Here is a 20,288-nt window from a genome sequence, read left to right as displayed (position 1 = left end):
AATCGCATCAATACAAGATTTTTCCTTCGCTGTCGTGTTTTTCTTTTTCGTTTTATATTGTAACGATTCATAAGCATTGTGCACAAACGCGTAAATCGAGAAGTTAGTGTTGTTATATCAAAAAACTATTTTAAAAACAGCAATCAATCAATGTGTCTCTGCTCAGCTAAAACCACACAGAGCTGGGTCTGACGGGACACAAAAACGGCATTGCAATTTAATCACTAGCTTAGATGTGACAGTTCAGCGTCACATAAGTATAGGTAACATTTTTAGGATAAACACTTTATTTTATTTGGAGCCTCCACGATAAGTTATTTACTGAATTCGAAAAAATAGCAATATAAACCAACTAACAAAAAACAGCTACTGCAAAACACCACATCACGCGAGTTAAATAACGAAAAAGCAAAACTGAAATGCTTTGGCAAACTTACCTTAGGCTTATACAGCCACTTTCTGAACCTGTTCATCATTAGCCTCTTCTCTGCTCTCTCGCTCCCTTCTCTTTTCTTTCCTGGGATAGCTAAATTGAACGGCTTCCTTAAATCAATGAATGCTGATGGTGGCAGTTCCTCCGGCTCAGCGCGATTCAGCTGAACAAGGTCCTGGTATGTCCTGTAGCTCCGGCTTTTGTGAGAAGCGTTACCTGTTCATATGAGTTGAATTTGTACACAATATGTGGTCGCTTGGGATGGTCTCACGCTAGTGCATTGATTTCCCTGCAGCAAGGCAAGCAGTTCAAGCACTGGTACATACACAGCTTCCCTATCCCGGTTCTAATGCCGGTCCTTCTTATCTGATATCACCCCCTCCCCTCTCCTCTGTCTGAGCTCTGTACCTGCGCACTGAGGGACCCTGCTGTGGAGACAGGAAGCAGCTGTCAGACCTTGAGATTGACATCGTTGTCTGCCAGTCAGGCACTCGGGATCGGCTGCAATACGTTGCGAATGATTGAGAGCCGAAGCAACTAATCACAAAGAATCGCTTTTTTTTTTTATCTAGGGGTTTGGTTTAAACAGGCTCTCTGACTGTGTTGGCAGGCGCTGCTCTGTCGATTAGAATAGAGATTGAAATGCTTTATCACGAAATTCATTGTTAAAATAATACTGTATTGATTTTTTATAGTGTTTATTAATAACTTTAAACAAGCACCACGCTGCGCAAAGTAAAAAAAGACAGCTGCGGACATTTGTTGTCTTGTTTCCATGACCACCGTTGCCAGGCCACGGTCAAACATTGGCTCCCAGAGAGCTTCCTTTTTCGTGTAATTTATTTATCGTTGCTTGATTATTGATGAATCATGATTACAGGATCACTCAGGTATTAAAACTACATTTAACCAGAAAACAAATCACCTGAGAAACCTTGTTAATAAAATATTAATTCCCTTTTTTTATTTTTATTTTTTATTTTTTGTTAACTACCAACAGTAAGCTGATACTTTTGAGAATTTTTCCCCCCCTGTAGACGCGCACTGGACATTTAAACCAAGGTAATTATATTCTAGTATTTGTAACTGCATATTCTGTTTTGTTTTTCTTACAGTTGTCGCTTTATCGAAACGGATGGCAGGGTAGAAATGTATGCAAATTATAGTTTTTTATATTTTTATTTTTTTCATCATCTGTCTGACATCGGCTGTCTGACTCTTGAGCATGTTTCTGTAATTTAGCTGTAATATTTCATATATTGGATCGCCAAAAAGTGCTACATATGCCGCATTGGAGTTTTACAATGTGTGTGTGTGTGTGTGTGTTCATTATATTTATAATCCTAGTACAATACAGATACTTCCAGCAACTAATGTCTATTGACGGGTGTTTGGCAACAGTGTTTGTGAGCTGTTTGTTAAATAAGATGTACTGTATAGAAAAAATTCAAAATACTCTGAGATATGTACAGCTACAATACGGTTTATCAGTCCAATTACACGTGGAAGTTCACTTTTCATTTAAACAAGAGGCAACCGGTACATCATTTTATTATTTAGAAGCAGGACTCTAAGTACAATATAATATTGCAACAACATATTATGTAATTAGAAAACAACAGCAGCTTATTTTTTTGTAGAAACATTTATAAGAAAATGCAAAAATAAAACAGTAGGTATTCTTATACAGGTTTATACCGTGGTAAATGCAGGAACGTGTTAGCATGGTAAAACGATCAAGTCAACCATCATAATCACTAAGTATAATAAAGATTAAAGCAGCTGCAAAAGTACAGTACTGTGCAAACTGAAGAACTTCCATAAGGGATGCATAGGAATATTGTTCATAGCTTGATAATATTTTATTGGAAGAAAGGGGGTGTATTAATAACCTATTTACAAGCTCTGATTCATTGTTTTTTCTGACTTCCTGCAAACCACTGCCGTCTGAGTACAGTATATTAGATCATTTATAAATTCAATATTTTTGCTCTACAAAAAGCTACAATGGCTAGCAATAAACTTTTCTATTAATTGACCAAAATGATGACTTTATAGTAGATCTTAGCCAAATAGATACACAGCGATGCTGCACACATTTTATGTTTTTTGTGACAGTCATTTTTAATCCCCCACAGTTCCTAGAGTTGGGGTGGGTTGGAATAGTAATTCACGACATGCATATAGGCACAAAGATGTTTAATTCTTTTAAATAATGATCTGAAAATGAAAGATGACTGCAATTGGGAAGGACGCTTATATATATATATATATATATATATATATTAGCTCAAAGAGTACAGTATATATATAATGTCATCCTCATGCTTCTCAGTTTTGCTGATCAAAGAGCCAAGGAGACTGTAACAGAATGCAGTTTGTGTGACTGATTTATACTGTATCTGTAAAACATATCTGTATAATATAATATAATGGCTACAGATCCCTCATGATTAGTTTTTTACTGCTTGTTTGTGATTTTTTTGTTCTGTTAAAAGAACATGCCAACCCTTTGTGTTTGCTGGTTTTATGTTTTGACTGTAAATGTATTTGTAACTTTTAGTATGAAAGATGTAACTGGATCGTGTGTCGCTGCTGAACTCCTGGATCCCTTTGTAAATGAGATATTGCATCACAAGGCTTATATCTTGGCAAGCAAACATTTGAAACAAAATAAAACAAACCTTATTATAAAAATTACAAACCGTGAACCATATTTCATTTTTTGCATTACACAGTTTGCAAAATTTGCACAAAATAATAAAGACAATTGCAACAGGAATTTTATTTTGGCAATCACATTTTCAGAATGGAATAAAATAATTTTCGCAGAACAACAATTTCTCTGCTCTTTCCTTCCTGCCACTAAGTTGTTTCTAAGTTGTTTCTAGTTTTACAGCGTTACGATTGTTTTATTCCTGTCAATGAATTTGCCTTACCCTACACTATGTGTTTTATTTGAAAATAAGTAATTTGTTAGGGAGTTCATTCACCTGTACTCTTAAATTATTACATTATTTTCCAAAAGTGTAAGATGCTGGGAGATTTCAGTCAGTGCAACAGAAAACAATTGATCATTGTGATATTGTGTTCTTAAGTTCAGTTCCAAAAGAAAGAAACATACATCTGAAAAGCACAAGTGTTAGGGCTTTGTTTTCTAACATTTGTCTTTTCTTGCAAGGAGAAGATGACGAGTCACGGAAAGCTTGTTAAAGAAGTTGTTCAGCTGCTTGACAGGTTTGATCCAGAAAACCATTGTGTTGAAGTCTTCATAGAGGATGCATTGAAAGAGCTGGAGGTAGGCAAATACATAGAAAATACACACACTGTACCACTATTACACTAAATATATGATACCTACTGATTGTTTTATCCACATGTCATGGTGGGTCATTCATATCCTGTCTCACTTTTCTGTCAAAATAATATTGCCAACAAGTAGCTGATTAAATCTCCTCTCAGTGATGACTGATCTATATCACGTTACATTTAATTCCCATTAATACATTTCCTGCATCTAGTTTGACACCCGTCTCAATCATTTGCATTGGACTCTCAGTATATCATTTCTCAATCAAAGCGATTGATTTCTGCCAGTCTTCTAGCTGGCGATAACAGAATAATAATGATTTGATCTCAGTCAGATGCTAATGGAAACAGATTTCAAAACTGCTGACCAAGTCAGTGGCAGATGATGACAAGTCCCAGGGCTGGATTTGAGCCTTTTAAGCCAGCATCCTAAACCAGCACTATTCCACCCAGGCTTGTGGTATAGTGGAAAATGTTCTTGACTAAGAAATGTTTTGTCAGTATGCAACCTTTACATCTAGGTTTATTCAATGGGGTAGGGAAGTAAAAAGCCGGTAAAACCTGAACTGAGAAGTTATGTGCCACCCACTGTAGAAGTATAGTTGAAAGCTAAAGAATGTTTACAATCCCAACTACACTGCTCAGTATCCCATGGCAACCAATACGCATCATTAAAAACCTTTTAGTTAGATTTTCTGAGTGCAGCTGTCAGCAGATAAGCTCTTTCAGGTATTTGCAAAGCTTCCCCTTTCTGGTAATTTGTCATTTCTTTCAGAACAAAGATGTTTCAGAAGAGGCATTTGTACTGGAAGTCCTATCTGGCTGTATTGAGTACAAGCAATTATTGGATGTTGTTGTTGACGCATTTTATGCCCGAAGTGGCAAGAATTGTCTAGCATCTGAGTACAACTTGTATGCAGGTAGGTAACATATAAGTAATTTATCATTGTTTGATAGTTATTTGTTATACTTTTTTTCCCTTTTTTGGGGAGATTCACTCAATAGTATTTTAATACTTTTCTGTCTCTTTTGCAAATGTAGCACAGTATGGTTGCAAACACCGTGGGGTCTATTCAGTTGATCCTAACAGGGATGGATCTAAACTCTGCAATTATTTAGATCAGGGGTGTCAAACATACGGTCCGCAAGGCAATTTTTGGCGGCCCACCCATTAGTTTCTAAAATTGCATTGATGTACTATATCGTTTTGGAATTCTTCTTTAAAACAACCCACTTCTTTAATATAACATGTGTTTCCCTTTCAGGTATGAAATATAACCATTACCTAATGGGTATTTACCTTCTAAAGACCTGAAACCAGAATATTCTATACCAAAGCTGCTCAGCCGAGCCTGTGGCGCAGTCATGGCCCGCCCCCGAGGGCATAAAATGACAGCACTCACAGACCTCAGCGCCATTTTGCCTTTCAAAAACTGACCTGACAGGAGGATATATTATATATACATATATATATATATATATATATATATATATATATATATATATATATATATATATATATATATATATATATATATATAGTATATATTGTGCACTACAGCCTGTTGTTTGTTACGTCCCACTGTGGCCTTGTGCCCCGCTTGAACCCGACGGCTTGAGTGGCCCCTTCCCAGGGATTTTATTTCTTTATTTTGTATGAGAGAAATATTTTCTTTTCTCATTGTATTTTTCTGTAATTTCAGAGCCGAAGCGCAGGCTTGTCTGCAATGCATGCTGTGGCACACATGTAGTGAGAGCAGCTGCTAGGTTCAGAAGCGCTGCACAGGACCAAGAGGCTGCTTCGGTTGTGGTTGCTAGCAATCCCTCCCACGGCATCTTGATGCCGTTTTGGTGACCGCTGTTGCATCAACATTACAAGGGCTGTTAGTTTATTCTAACAAGCAGGCTTCCCTCAGTCTTGTGTGAGTACTGACTGAGTCGCTTTGCCAGTAGCTTGCACAGGTGGGCATCCTGTACAGTGCTACACACAGTAACTGGTGGATCCGTACTATACCGATACCGTGGTCACCAACCTGCTTCGTTCTCGGTAACGTACCACAGCTATCCTGGAGCGAGGTTACCTCACCAGTACCGTACCATACTGATCTGGTGCTAAAGTCACCAAACTGGTACCGACTCAGTACAGTTCCAGTTCCGACCTGCTACCGACAAGGGCTTACATCCCCATTCCCGGTACCAAGTCGGTCTTGTTCGGTCTTAAACATCCCCGTTGCTGTCTTTAAGCAGACTGAGGCAGCACCTGTACAGTTTTACTGTACACCGCATTGCTGCTTGCATAATGCCTGGGTTTTATCCCTGCGAGACATGCAAGGCCAGTCTGCCTGTTGAGGACAAGCACAGCAGACGCTCTTCCTGCCTGGGGCCTGAACACGCAAAGGACATTTCTCCAAGCGCACGCTGGAGAAACATCTCTCCTGCAGCTCTACAGAGAGCTCTGCGTCCCTGTCACAAAGACGGCCGGAGTGGGTGGTGTCAGACCAGAGCCAGGAAAATAAACAGAGAGAGATGTGGAGTTTGGTGAAGCTGAGCGCGTGATCGCGCTCAGCATTTAATAATTACACAGAACAGAAAATAAAAAGTTTGAAACAGAAACACAAAACAGGACACGGCACTGGTAGCCAAAATAAAGAGACAAACAAAAAAACGAACACACACTAACAAACGGTGCACGGAGACAAACAAACACGGTGAGTACTAAACGCTTATTATTTTCCTTAATTTTACGTGCTCCTTCTCTCTCACCCGTTCTCCACTCTCGAACACCCAACCACGAGTGAAAGAAAATGTGTCTATATATACTGTTGTGCTGGGATTCAATTACTAATTAATTATTCACTTGAATCCCAGCACGTGAATTAATTCTGTGCAACCCCGTGCTTACATATTACATTTAACCAGCACGTGAAGTGATTTGTGCCCTCCTCGTGCCTAAATACAAATCTACACTTTTTAAATACACGTGAAACACAGACCCGTTTATATCCCGTGTACCAATGACTATACACCAACATTAACACACGCACGCAACATACAACACATAATATACACACAGGGGCGGGGCACATTGCCACAGTCCCTCATTCCTGCACAGCGCTCTTCCCCATCACCCTCTGTTCAAGAGGTGGCTGCATCGTCCCCCATGGCTCTGTGCCAAGGGAGAACAGACAACGCACCCGGGAAAGTAGCCCACGCAGGAAGCCGTCTTCGTGGTCTTCCTCTTCCCCGAGGAAGAAGAAGAGTCACGGTTCCAAGTGATCGGCGGACTCGGAACAGATGGAGAATCTCTGGGCAGCAGTTTCCCACCAAGGAACGGTGCTCGCAGAGTTACTACGTGAACGTTCTGTGCCGCCTGGCCCGCCTGTCTCTTTGGGGTCCCAGGGGCTACAAGTGCAGATTGGCAGCAGAATGACATGCTCTCCATCACCACCTCTGAGGAGGTGGGCAAACAGGAGCTGGTGTTCCCGTTTGAGGACGTGGAGTCAAACTGCATGTCCTCCGCGGTTAAGCTCTCCCTGTCAGCAGAGTTTCTACCACTGATCAAGAGGGCCACTGCAGTCTTGCAAGTGCCCTGGCCTACAGCACGTGAGATAAGGCAGTCCATCTCTGATGACGAGCCTACCACCTCTCCCATGTCCCCCCCAGTGCACCCAGACTTTCTTTTTGAGGTCCAGTTGTCCTGGGGTCACCTGGCTACAATTTCCAGTCTATGGACACCCTATATAGAGTGCATGATATGGAGAAGCTGGGCCTGGCCCAATTTCTGCCGGTAGAGGCTTCAATTGCCATGCTGTTACAGGCACCTAATTTAGTGCTCCTGTCCAAGGATGTTATCTGCCCCAACAAACAGTGCCAGGTCTTGGAGGTGGTGCTCAAGCATGCCTATTCAGCCAGTGGACAACTTTAATAGTATTCTGGTAGCCTACCAGTCCTATTTGCTGAGGTCCCTCTCTGACAGCCACAGGCCCTTACCAGAAGCTGGATGAGCTGTGCCTGGTTAATAAGAACCTGCTTCGTCTGTCAAGACTGAATGAGCAGGCTGTAGGTAGAAACCTGGCTGCGCTGGTAGTCGCACGCTGGCAGCTTTGGCATTCCCTGACGGGGACGAAGCACTGCTGTTGGATGCCCCTATTACAGTATTGGCGTCAGTGCACCACGGACATCTGGGTGCTTACTACTATTCACACCGGCTACTTACTGCAGTTCAAGCACGGTCCCCCTCCCTTTAGGGGCATGACAGTAACTTCAGTCATGGACCCACAGGATGCCACGGTGGTGTCTCAGGAGGTAGCAGCTCTGCTGCAAAAGCGTGCTATTCGCATGATAGACCCCCTCCAGTTGGAGGAAGGGTTCTACTCCAGGTACTTCCTAGTGCTCAAGCGGTATGGTGGCCTCAGACTGTGTCCCTGCCTCCCTTATACCCCCACTCCTCCCTCTTATTCTCCCCTACCTAGTGTCCCTCTTTAATGCCTCTCTCTCCACTGGTATCCATCCTGCCATCTTCAAATCAGCTACCATCATCCCTCTGTTAAAAAAACCCTCTCTCGACCCTGACTGCTCTGCTAATTACCGCACAATCTCTCTCCTCCCATATTTCTCTAAGCTCCTTGAGCGTTTAGTTCACTCGTGCCTATCACACTACATATCCGCCAATTCACTTTACCCCCGATTTCAATCTGGTTTCCGTCCCTCCCATTCCACTGAGACCGCCCTCCTCACTGTCCAGAATCATCTGGCCAACTCCTCCCATGCTGGCCTCTCCTCAATTCTCATTCTTCTTGACCTTTCCTCTGCCTTTGACACAGTCGATCACCCCATCCTTCTCTCCACTCTTTCTAACCTCGGCATCTCTGGCACACCCCTTGATTGGCTGCAGTCCTACCTATCTGCACGCACCTCTGCTGTTGCTTTCAACAGCCTCACTTCCCCCCCCCTCCCCTCTGATTGCCGGTGTCCCTCAGGGCTCTGTCCTGGGACCCTTGCTATTCTCCCTGTACACCTCACCCCTTGAAGCTCTTATTTCCTCCTTTAACTTCCCCTATCATTTTTTTGCTGACGACATCCAGATTTCTTTTCGTTCCCCTCCGTTAGCCCTGACCTTCCCGTATATCAGCTTGCTTGGTTGCTATCCAATTTTGGATGGCATGCCGATACCTCCTCATCAATCCATTAAAAACTGTAATCCTTTTCTTCCCTTCCCGCTCCTCACGCCCACCCTATCCCACTATCTCATTCCCTCCCTTGTCCCTCATTCCATCCCCCTCTGCTCGTAACCTCGGTGTCATCTTCGACTCCACCCTCTCCATCTCTGATCATATCTCAGCCATAACACGCACTTGCCGTTTCCATCTATTCAACATCCGCAAAATACGCCCCTCCATTTCCCTTTCTGCTACTAAACTCCTGGTCCACTCTCTCATCTTCACCCGTCTTGACTATTATAATTCCCTCCTCCTTGGCCTTCCCTCTTACGCTTTTACACCATTACAACAAATTCAAAACGCCTCTGCCCATATCATATTTAACCTCCCCCACTTCCCCTCTCCTCCTCCAGCTTCACTGGCTCCCTGTCTATTATCATTGCCTGTTCAAATTCCTTACCCTTGTGTATAAATCTCTCCATGGTCTTGCCCCACCTTATCTGGCTGCATTGATTACCTACTATATTCCCTCACGTCCCTTACGCTCCCAATCACTATTGTCCCTCTCTGTCCCACCCTCGCCCTGTGCCCAATCCCGTTTCCATTCCTTTTCCCTTCTTGCTCCCCTTCATTGGAATAGACCCACACTATGTAGTTTCCGCTCCTCCCTCAAAACGCATCTCTTCTCCCTAGCCCATCCTACTGCTACTTCTGGCCCCTGATCTCCTGTTTTCACCCTGCTTTCCTGACCCTGACCTGGCCTCTGGCCCTCTGCTTTCATTCAAGCAACTATTCTGTCTCCCCACCCTAGCCCAATAAACTTACATTCTTTTCATCCATTTTCCTGTTTGTACCACTTTGTTTAAACTTGTAAAGTGCCTTGGCTAAAGGCGCTATAAAAATGTAACTAAATAAATAAATAAATAAATCCCTGACCTCAGACAGGTCAACCTGTATCTGAGTCAACGGAGGTTCAAAATGTTGACAGTGCAACAGCTGTTGCAGTCAATCAGGCAAGGCAACTGGTTGACAACGGTGGACCTCAAAGATGCCTATTTCCATATCCCCGTAAAACCAGCGCACAGGAAGTACCTGCGGTTTGCCTTTCACGGAACAGTTCCGGGTCTTGCCATTTGGCCTCTCTCTAGCTCCCCATGCCTTTTCAAAGTGCGTGGAAGCTATCATGGCCCCATTGAGACTCAAGGCATTAGAGTACTGAAATATTTGGACGACTGGCTCATTTGTGCCCAGTCTCCAGCACAGACAGACGCTCACATGGAATTTGTCACTGGCCACGGTTGGGTCTTTCGGTGAATCATGCAAAGAGCCAACTCACGCCTTCTCAGACAGCCTCCTATCTGGGAGTGTGCTTTGACTCCAGGTCCATGTCCACTCTGTCGGACGGCAGAGTGCAGAGAATAGCCGCCTGTTTAAAGCTATTTCAGCTCAACAGAGCACTCACGGTAGTGACGTTCCAGAAACTTCTGGGATTGATGGCATCAGCTTCTCAGACCCTACCTCTGGGTCTCCTGCACATGCGCCCTCTGCAGGCTCAGTTCAACAAAAGGTTTTTTTTGCCTCCCAGGAATCAACCCACTGTCCCCTCTGGCTCTCCATAATAGGAGGCAGGGACCCGCTGGCGGTAGATGCCTTGGCACACCAGTGGCCGAGGCAACTGTTATGCCTTCCCACCACTTGCCATGCTCCCGCTGTGTCTGGAGAAAATCAGGCAGGACCGGGTCAAGGTGCTCCTAGCAGACCCTTACTGGCCCAGGAGACTCTGGTTTTAAACCCTGATGCAGCTCTTCAGCAGTCAGCCGTCTTTTGGAGGATAAATTCAACAAAGTGCCACAGCAAGATTTCTACCAGTATGTTCCGGTCAAGGAGTTCACCAAATTGGCAGAACCGTTTCGCAAAACCCTGAGTTTATTTGGAAGCACTTACATTTGCAAGGAGTGCTTCTCGACAATGGACCTTAATAAATCAAAACACGGATTGCGGAAGAACACTTGGTCACCGTGTTGCGAGTGGCCATGGTTAAGGATATACAGCCACATATTAAGGCACTGGTGCGAGAAAAGAAGTGCCAAGTGTCCGGCCAGAAGTCATGGAAACATTTCATAGTGATACTGTTTACTAAATCGCATTTTCACAGCTTACCAGTATCTTTTTTTTTTTCACTGGTGTTAAAAACTTTATATAAAGCATTTTTACTGTTTGAGATTTCCATTGAAAGTAAAATACTCCATTATATTACATTTGTGATATTGAGTTTTTTTTTATCAGTGTTCTAGGAAAGCTGCTTCTTGTTATATCTGCCTATTTTTGTACTATAAAATACATTAAGTAATATGTTGATTAATTTATTGAAACCGTGCCTGCATACTTTTTGATGATAGAATTGTGCAGTGTTGGTAATGCGTTTTGTGTAAAGTAGTATATTTGAGTAAATTGGCCTGCATACAATTTCTATAGACATTTTCAGGTACATTACTATTATTATTTTATTATTATTTGTTTATTTAGCAGACGCCTTTATCCAAGGCGACTTACAGAGGCTAGGGTGTGTGAACTATGCATCAGCTGCAGAGTCACTTACAATTACGTCTCACCCAAAAGACGGAGCACAAGGAGGTTAAGTAACTTGCTCAGGGTTACACAATGACTCAGTGGCTGAGGTGGGATTTGAACCAGGGACCTTCTGGTTATAAGCCCTTTTCTTTAACCACGGGACCACACAGCCTCCTATGTAAAACAATTTTTTTTTTTTTTTTTTTTTTTTTATGGTGCGACCCACCAAGTGAACAATCTTAAATGTCCCTGCTGCCAGATGAGTCTGACAGCCCTGATTTAGATCTTTAAAAGAACTGGACTTTATGAAAGCCAGCATTTATAACAATGTAAGTAAACTGCAGAACTGTGTAGATCAGTAGAATAGACCACCCTCTTGTTTTTTGGGACATCCTGTGAATGGTAGCAGTTATGCCAAGGTTTTTGCAGTGTTGAGGTTTGACTTTAGCCTATAGTGCCACCTGTTGTCCATGTGTTGTAACTGCAGCAGGGATCCTATTTTCTACATGCCCTACCTAAAATCCATTTTGCCTGGTGACCTACTTCCTGTTATGTATAACTGAATGTAAATATTTATCTTTCAGTTAAGTATTGCTACACTATAGCATGTACAAGGAATAAAGACGAATGCTAATTTATATGCTCACTCACAGTTATATAAATGTAATAATGCATTCCTCTTTATGACATGTACACAGTAATATATAGAGGTTGACCCAAAAATATAGGAGCTTTGTCCTTACACTGACAATAGGGTGTCCATAAGGTCCAACATGAAGGTACGGATTTGACACGATGAGTCTGCTGTACTCAGAGTTGGCTGATTTAAAATCAAGTGATTTAAAAGTCAATTTAAATCACTGATTTAAATCATGATTTAAATCACTTGATTTAAAAAAAAATAATTGATTAAAATCATTTTTTCGTTTACTATCTATTTTATATAGTTTCTCAATGAAAAGATATGAAAAGTGTGTTTTAAAAACCTTTTATTAACACAAACATCATAAACTCTTACTGTCTATAAACTAAAACTCTTAGGGCTGTATTCTGATCACAGGGAATAGCGAGTGCAATGCGAACGGCGCTTGCCCCTGATTCTGTGGCGCATAAATGGAGCGAAGATGTAAAAAGAAAAAATACTGCACTGAAATGGTATTCTGAAGACATGTCTTGCCCCGTTATAGAGCGCCTGTCCCATCATTAACATATTTGCTGAAGTGATTCTGATGACAGTGCATTGGGGTCCCAAACAGACAGCTGAGCTCTGTGTTAAGACCCGCTGAAACCAGGTTTATTTAGTGGTGCAATCAGGAACTTTAACAACTGAACACACTATAAAAAGCAAAGTAGTCCTAAACAACAACTGCGTGTGTTTGGACTGACACAGAAAGAGGAAATCAAAGAAAGAAAAGTAAAAGAAAAGAATGACTGGGATGAGTGAAGGGGATTTTTCTCTAAACCCCTAAATTCTTGTAGTTCACATATTGTAGTTCACATTTAGAGGATGCCACCATGATAAAAAATGTGCTTTATTTACGTATTCATTTAAGATTGAGTAATTTAGTTTGGTATGTAACTATTTACAAACCACCATTTCCAGCATCCTTCAATTTACAGTTTGGAGGTACTGTAGAGCTGTACTGTATTGTTCTGAAGGGCTACAACATAACCGTCACTCAGAATATCTGCTTACAAACCCTTCAGGCAATTTAAGAGTAGAAATTGGCAGGAAACTTTGCAGACTCAGCCAGTCAGGTTAGTTGTCTTGCCCATTGGGACTGGAACTGACTTTCTTCAGGGAGGTGCTGAAGGTATTAAAGATCACACAAGAGGGATGGCATTTTCATAATTATTTGTTTATTTAGCAAACGCCTTTATCCAAGGCGACTTACAGAGACTAGGGTGTGTGGACTATGCATCAGCTGCCGAGTCACTTACAATTACGTCTCACCCAATAGATGGAGCACAATGAGGTTAAGTGACTTGCTCGGGGTCACACAATGAGTCAGTGGCTGAGGTGGGATTTGAACCGGGGACCTCCTGGTTACAAGCCTTTTTCTTTAACCACTGGACCACACAGCCTTCTATGGACATAACAGACAGATTTATCTGCCGTATGGAACATAGCCCATTTATATTGAAGTATGTGCTACATGTGACAGCTGTCATTTTTTGTCCAACTCCAGCACTCCCCTGGTTATCTTCAGTTAAATAGAAAACTGTATTCTTGTCTTGATCATGTCAGAGCATTGGCATCCTTATTCTGTTCATGTCATCGAACAAGGCTGACATATGGAATTGTTGAGTGTGCATTGAATTCAGTTCAATTCAATGTGCAGTAAACCAAAAAATGACACCCACAACTAAAAGAATACACAGACACACACAATAAGCTGAAGTATCAATTTGCTGTAATTCAATCTCAGGGATCAGAGTAAGCCCACGAACAACTATGTCTTGTGCCCAACCATCCGTTATTCTGTATATATCGTTGTGAGGTCACCAACCTATCGGCTTACACAAAAGAAGAAAGGGGTATTATCACAAATAACATGTAAGCAAGTAACATACATATCCCCCACCGCAGCAATAAATACCCAACTGAAATGTCAAATGTCAATTGAAAAATCATAACATGCATTCACCATGACTGTTACCTTATAGATACTGCTTTGCACTGGATGCCATTGTTTCATATGCTGCACAGCAATACACTGGTCTGCTAAAATGCAACTGGCCATTATGCTATTGTATTTTAACAGACTTTCTGCATTTTCAAATTACTGAAAAAACTTAAAGAGCAGTACTCATACAGTACTCAAGCACGCACCTTGCACATCATTGCTGTCAAGATTTCCAGGTTCCAGGAATCCAGGAGCTGCTGTACCTTTCAGCAGTAAAGATGTTAACATTCTCTGCTGAAGCTTTAATATTCTGACTAAGGCTGAACTGTGAAAACTTCCAATATTGGAAATAAGCTGAAGCTCTTTTCCAAACGGACTGGAACATAAGATGATGGTATATAGCAATGCATTATATTCACATCTACAGTAGCATGTCGCAGGCTGGCTGAGTCAATATACAGTTTAAGAAAATGCAGGACTCCAGATGTATTTTGAAAGCTAACTATTGCAATAAAAATGAGATACAAAGAAAAAAAACTTCAACCAATAGGGAAAGTTGTCAACAAAATATGAAACTCAGAGTGCACACATTGTGCATAGCCAGCACCATAGACATTGCACTGAAGTGCTCAGCATCTTCTGGCTTTCCTTTATATACCAATATCAATGAGGCAATTGGCTTCAATTGGGACAATTCACCTTTTCAAAGCCAAAAAGATTCCTGATCCCTCTCGGGTACCTTTTCCTTTAACAATTGTATCTGCAGCTTAATTTCTGCAGGAGAAATCTTCCTCAGGTTGCATCAATCAACATTCACCCCCATCACACAGCAATACAATTTATTGTATCATCAGAAGTCATGTATTAGAAATTAGTCATTCGCTGTAAAGGATTTGTCAAAATTCTAGCATGTCTTATCCTGTGTGCAGATATTATCCCATGAATAAAACATGCAACACAATTCTAAAGTTCCTGAGTATAAACGTCATTTTTTACCCAATGTATTAATTTCTAGTATTGGGTCATGTAATAAATACGCTGGTGGGGGTATTGTGTTGCCTCTTTTACTGTACACTGTAACAAGCACTCAAAAATTGTAATTGGTTTTAACTGCTTGGAATCTGAACTGCACACTTGGGTGTTGTAACACGACCCTGACAGTGCTGACTCAGCATTCTGTGCTAGATCACTAAATTAGCTGAAGAATGATAAAGTCCATTCGCTGTTGACACTGTATTTTATAAATGCTTTATTCTGGTTCGCGCCCATTTGTTTACACTCTATGATTACTTGCATACCTTACACTGAAAACGTTTTCTAGCCTTGCTTGTACACATTAGCTGACACAACAGCTATAGTCAGCACTATAACCGTGTAGGACACAACAGGGTGCATTACACTAGCCTTACACTGTCTGAGAAGTTTCTGAGTGTGCGTTACTGACAGCCTTACAGCAGCCTCCTATTTAATACTGAGCCTGAGAACGGCTGCTTCTTACTACGAACAACGGAATTCCTCGGAAATCACGGAATTCGCAATCGTCCAAAGATTTGCCATATTCTGCACATCGTCGTCATAATTATCATAAACAGACTGCTAAAGTGACCTGAAATATATAACTTAGTTGTTCTGTTCTAGTTTAGTTAAATTAACAGATGTTTTGTCTCCTTCTAAAAGTAGGAGTTCATTAAAGACTGGAGTTAAGGCTTTGTGAAGTCCATTAAGAAATCTCATGTGATTAGATGTGATGGTTTTTTTTATATTTTTTACTGACAAAAATGCTTGATATATTTAATTGGAAGTACTTAACCCATAAATTGTTTGATATGATTATGTTTACTTTATTTACATATTTTCCCGCCTTTAGTCGCTTTTACGGAAATCAAAGCAGATCAATACAATTATTTAGATATTTTTGAATTTCTAATTGAGTGGAAAGAAATGTAGCCTGCTGTACGTAAATTGATATGGAATTTAGGTTTATTTTGGATACAGTTATTCATTTATTTTGCGTCAGTAAATTTGTGAATTTCCGGAAGAAAACACTTGCCGAACTAATGTTCCTTGTGAAATGTCAGTAATATGTGTAGTCTTGGATAAGGAAACATCTGCCGACTGAGTGCCTGCCATCAAAAGTCTCTGTCTTACCTACCCTGGCTGAATCTACGGGGAGATGCACTCTTATAGAATGCAAGTCAGGGATTACATTTACCTAACAAATTAATCATGTCAGGGAAAAGGGACAGCTCATGCCATTTACTTCAAAAGTATGTGCTACATAAGCGCATGTAACTGTATGTAACCTTGCATTTCAACATCCATCGAAATGCACAAGATGATGTATTACAGTGTCTTCAGTGTGCATTTGGGTAATGATCTGGAGTCCTTAATGAAGTCTGCTGAATAATATTATCTTTCCTACACTGCTGGAATCAGCTACAGTACCTCAAACTGCTGAATTGCAATTTAATCACGTAAACCTTTTTCCAGCAAATGTTATAATGGTTATGGTCATGCATTTGTGTGTGTGTTGGATAAATGTTGATGTCTGTTAACAAAGCTAAGTCAAGCAGAATCCAGATCGTATATTTAAGAGCTTTTGGTTGTTTGATCAGTAATGAAGCTGTACAATAGAAGGGGCCCATTTAAAAATGACAGTAGCATTAATAAGGCAAAGGAAGCTAACAACATGGAAAGGGTAAGTTCAGAAGCTGCTCTTTAGCCCTGCAGTAGTTGCCAGCTATAGGGGTCTCTTTTAATGATCAAAACCGAGACCGATTTTAATACCTTTTCCCTAAAATGTATTCACTTGATTGTTTGCGAACCTCAGAAAAGGGGGTCGAAAAATCACCCCTAAGGACAGTATTGTGAATCTTCATACTCTTTACTCCTTAGAGGCTGTGTTGTATTGTGAAACCAAAGAGTAATAATGAGAGTAGGACTTTCCCCAGAGAGGGAATAGCTCTAATTTGAAGTAGCAAACAGAGGCATTCTAAAGAGACAAAGGCATTAGGAGAAACGTCTGTCAAGATGACTTATAGTTCATGAATAAGTTATGGGTAATGTTGCACAAAAGCAACTTATTTATGGTTGAAAAAAATGTGTTGTACATTACAAATTGAAAAAAATAACGGGTTATGCTTCCCACTGCCTATGTAAGTATATTATACTGCAACAGACAGTTTCAGGTAAGTAAGCTGGGCTGAGTTGAGTGGGGGACGGAGGGGGGTGATGCTGGGACGCCAGAATCACCGTCGAGCCCTCTTGAGGTGTCGTGGGCTAGTCGACGAAACACTGAGGATGGAAGGTGCCCACTTGAAAACCCCAGAGATGTACCCTACTTAGCTCAATCCAGACGGTTGTCATGCTGATGCGCTGGGGAGGCCGCACTTTGGTTGATCCCCGGAGCCAGCATCGCAGCCGTTGTGTGTGCTGATGCGCCAGGGAGGCAAAATAAGCTGATCCCTGGAGCCAGCATTACACTTCAGCCATTAACACCAGACAGAAGGATATCTACATCATCATATGGAAGGAAACGTAAATGGATGGAGACGCATATGGATCACATTAGTTTATCTGTAAAGCTACGTCTTAGTTGGTGCTTATCTTGACGAGAGCCGAGTTCAAATCAGCATGAAGTTTTAACATCTACTCTCGTGTAATGGAAATCATTCAACATTCTATTTTGGGATATGACTGCTGAATTAGAAATGGGATTGGCTGAGATGATTAGTCATGTGAAATGCAATAAATAATGAAGCACATTTACATACAGTGTATATAATATGTACATTTCTTGCCCTTTTTCATCAGTTATATGTTACCTGGCTACATTTAAACTTGAAGATCTTGGTCTACAGCAGTTCAGCAAGATTATCAGATCACAGGACATCAGTAAAATGTACAAGGTAGGGGTAAAAAGTCTTCATCTGCAGATTCTAGGAATCAGTTGGATAGAGTAAAAAAGAAAAACACTTAAAAACATAAACAATTATATTGGTCTAAAAGGCACCACCATGCTAAATACTGAACTAAATTGATCATTCCATTTCTGCTTAGTTCCTCAGTTTCTTTTTTGACGTCATAAACTTGAGTACCTGGATAAAGGACGATTGGAGTCAAATTTATGACGCCCCCTATGTGGTAGAGAACTGGATTACACCGCTGTTAAGGTAAATAGCAGGCCATGGTAATTCCGTATTTCAAAAACACTGAAATATTACACAGTGGGCTTTGCATTGGGGTTTTATTGATTTTTGAATGTTTGAATTGTAGTGTTGCTTTTTTACAATTAAACTTGTGTAAATGGTCACCTGCTGTTATTGAGGTTTCATCAACGTATTTACATTAAAAATACACAGTGAAATATATAAATGCTTAAACATTTAACTAAGCAATCAGTATTCATTTTCCTATACAAAATCTAAATTAAAGTTTTGAACTTTGTCCGTGTTTGTCCTGGCAAAGTCAATTTATTTATATATATATATATATATATATATATATTACTATAAATAGCTTCACTAGTGAGTTGTAAAGATGCTGTCTAGTGGAAAACTATCGTCTCTGTAAAGAAAAACAGCTCTCACCAGCCGTCCCTGGGCCATCACATCATTTGAAACATTAAAGAAACTCTTCATTACAATTTTTTTTCTCAAATGTCTGTGACAGGTGGCAACCAGAGGTGGAGCCATTGATCAATCAGTTACATGACAAAATAACCAACGGGTGCAGCCCAAAGAAGATGGATAAGATTTGGACAGAACCGCAGGAGTTCAATCTGACGAAACCCAAACCGAGAGCAATCCCGCTGCCAGAGAAGATCCCTCTACAGGGGAAACACCAGCAGGTGAGCACTGCAAGCCCAAAGTCCCAAGCTTGAAACATGCTTGTCACTCTGAGACAAATAGGAAGGCTCCTTACCAATTTGTAGCAGCAGATATAAATAGCACCTTCTGTTGTAGCTCAGGAAGAAAAAATAAAAATGAAAATGAAAAGGGGATCGCCTTTTTTCAAAATTGTGTTTTTGTTATAAAGATAACATTCTACAAATTTTTATGTATAGAGAGAACATTTTCTAAGGGATTTTTACACCGTAATATAATTGCAAACTAGGCTATCACTTGCCTTTGATTTAATTTATGTAACGCTCTTGACTAAAAAGACCAAATGCAGGTGAAACGTTAAGATTAACAATAGTTCTTTAAGATAGCCAAGAAGTAACAAAGCAAATACGGTAGTAATGGTACATAAGTACATTTGTGTATAAACTAAATGTACAGTTCCCATTTATATAAGTATAAAACACATAAAACACATAAAACAGAATGGTAGCGAAATCACTAACAGGGTCTGGTTCCAGCTTGTCAATATTTGTAAGAGCCCCAATGCTGGCACAATACAAAGATAGCCAAAAGAGTAAGTCAGTCATACCCGCTTAGAGGTTATCCACTAAGTGGGGGGAAAAGAGTAATACATTTCCTGCTTTGTGCTACAGCAAGACTGATCCATGCACAGCTAGTCAGCAGAGGGAGGGAAGCTTGTTCTGGATATTTCCTTCCTCCAGCACAGAGGGAGTGAGCAATGCATACTTTATCATCTTATTGATTGGTGCTTGGTAGTACAAGACAATCCAAAAATTTAACTTAAATTAATATCTAGTAACACATAATAATCAATCCAAAAGGTCAACAACAGTGTACAAGAACTGGTAACAGACTGTCCATGGCTTTAACTTTATTTTTGTGTAGAAACACAATAGCGTCCATATTTATTTGCTTTCAGTACTTGTTAATGTCAAGTCCAGCCTTACTGAACACCTTCCTTATTACTGATTTTGGCTGGATGCAAAGCAGTTACCAACAGTTTTTAACACTACCACACAGCTTCCTGCCCCAATGGACACCAGTTAACTTGAGGTCAGCTTCTCACCATGCACTTGGAAAATCCCATGCTGAATAACAGTACTTAAATTTGGATTACATTTTGAAATTAAAAACTGATTGAATGCTACCTGTTTAGAGATTGGAATTATATCCGCAACCTGTAACCTTGGCTGCCTGTTTGCCTGCCTGCCTGCCTGCCCTGCCAGCTTGAGAATGTGCAGAGAGCTGCTGGTTCCCAGCTGTGCTCAAATGGAGCGTGCCACCAGCATGAATCTCAATCCAAGCTGGTTAGGCAATGGGCCAG

The 20,288-nt window shown here is 40.9% G+C and overlaps 2 protein-coding genes across 5 annotated transcripts in view; one reads left to right on the top strand and one right to left on the bottom strand.

Annotated features, from left to right (window-relative positions):
• LOC117421247 (lateral signaling target protein 2 homolog) overlaps positions 1-816 on the bottom strand; it is a 136,889-nt gene extending 136,073 nt beyond the window's left edge. For 2 of the 3 annotated variants that reach the window (XR_009330672.1, XM_034035393.3), the window contains exon 1: positions 438-815. Coding sequence is in view for 2 of the 3 variants with exons in the window: in XM_034035393.3 (XP_033891284.3) it covers positions 438-476 (39 nt within the window). In the remaining variant the exon portion in view is untranslated. Of the gene's footprint in view, positions 1-437 lie in introns of all 3 variants that reach the window. The other variant, XM_034035394.3, reaches the window with a different exon arrangement.
• Positions 817-886: 70 nt separating this feature from the next.
• The window catches only part of cfap99 (cilia and flagella associated protein 99), a 43,486-nt gene continuing 24,084 nt past the window's right edge, over positions 887-20,288 (top strand). Inside the window, exons 1-7 of one of the 2 annotated variants that reach the window (XM_059034462.1) lie at positions 887-1,323; positions 1,434-1,495; positions 3,618-3,731; positions 4,518-4,662; positions 17,913-18,007; positions 18,159-18,271; positions 18,771-18,948. In XM_059034462.1, coding sequence (XP_058890445.1) covers positions 3,621-3,731; positions 4,518-4,662; positions 17,913-18,007; positions 18,159-18,271; positions 18,771-18,948 — 642 coding nt within the window. In that variant the 5' untranslated portion in view covers positions 887-1,323; positions 1,434-1,495; positions 3,618-3,620. Of the gene's footprint in view, positions 1,324-1,433; positions 1,496-3,614; positions 3,732-4,517; positions 4,663-17,912; positions 18,008-18,158; positions 18,272-18,770; positions 18,949-20,288 lie in introns of both variants that reach the window. The other variant, XM_034034769.3, reaches the window with a different exon arrangement.

Source organism: Acipenser ruthenus, chromosome 1 (genome assembly GCF_902713425.1).
Source record: "Acipenser ruthenus chromosome 1, fAciRut3.2 maternal haplotype, whole genome shotgun sequence".
Lineage (NCBI taxonomy): Eukaryota > Metazoa > Chordata > Actinopteri > Acipenseriformes > Acipenseridae > Acipenser > Acipenser ruthenus.
The sequence above is the reverse complement of the archived record's forward strand: the minus strand, read 5'-3'. Positions and strand labels throughout refer to the sequence as shown.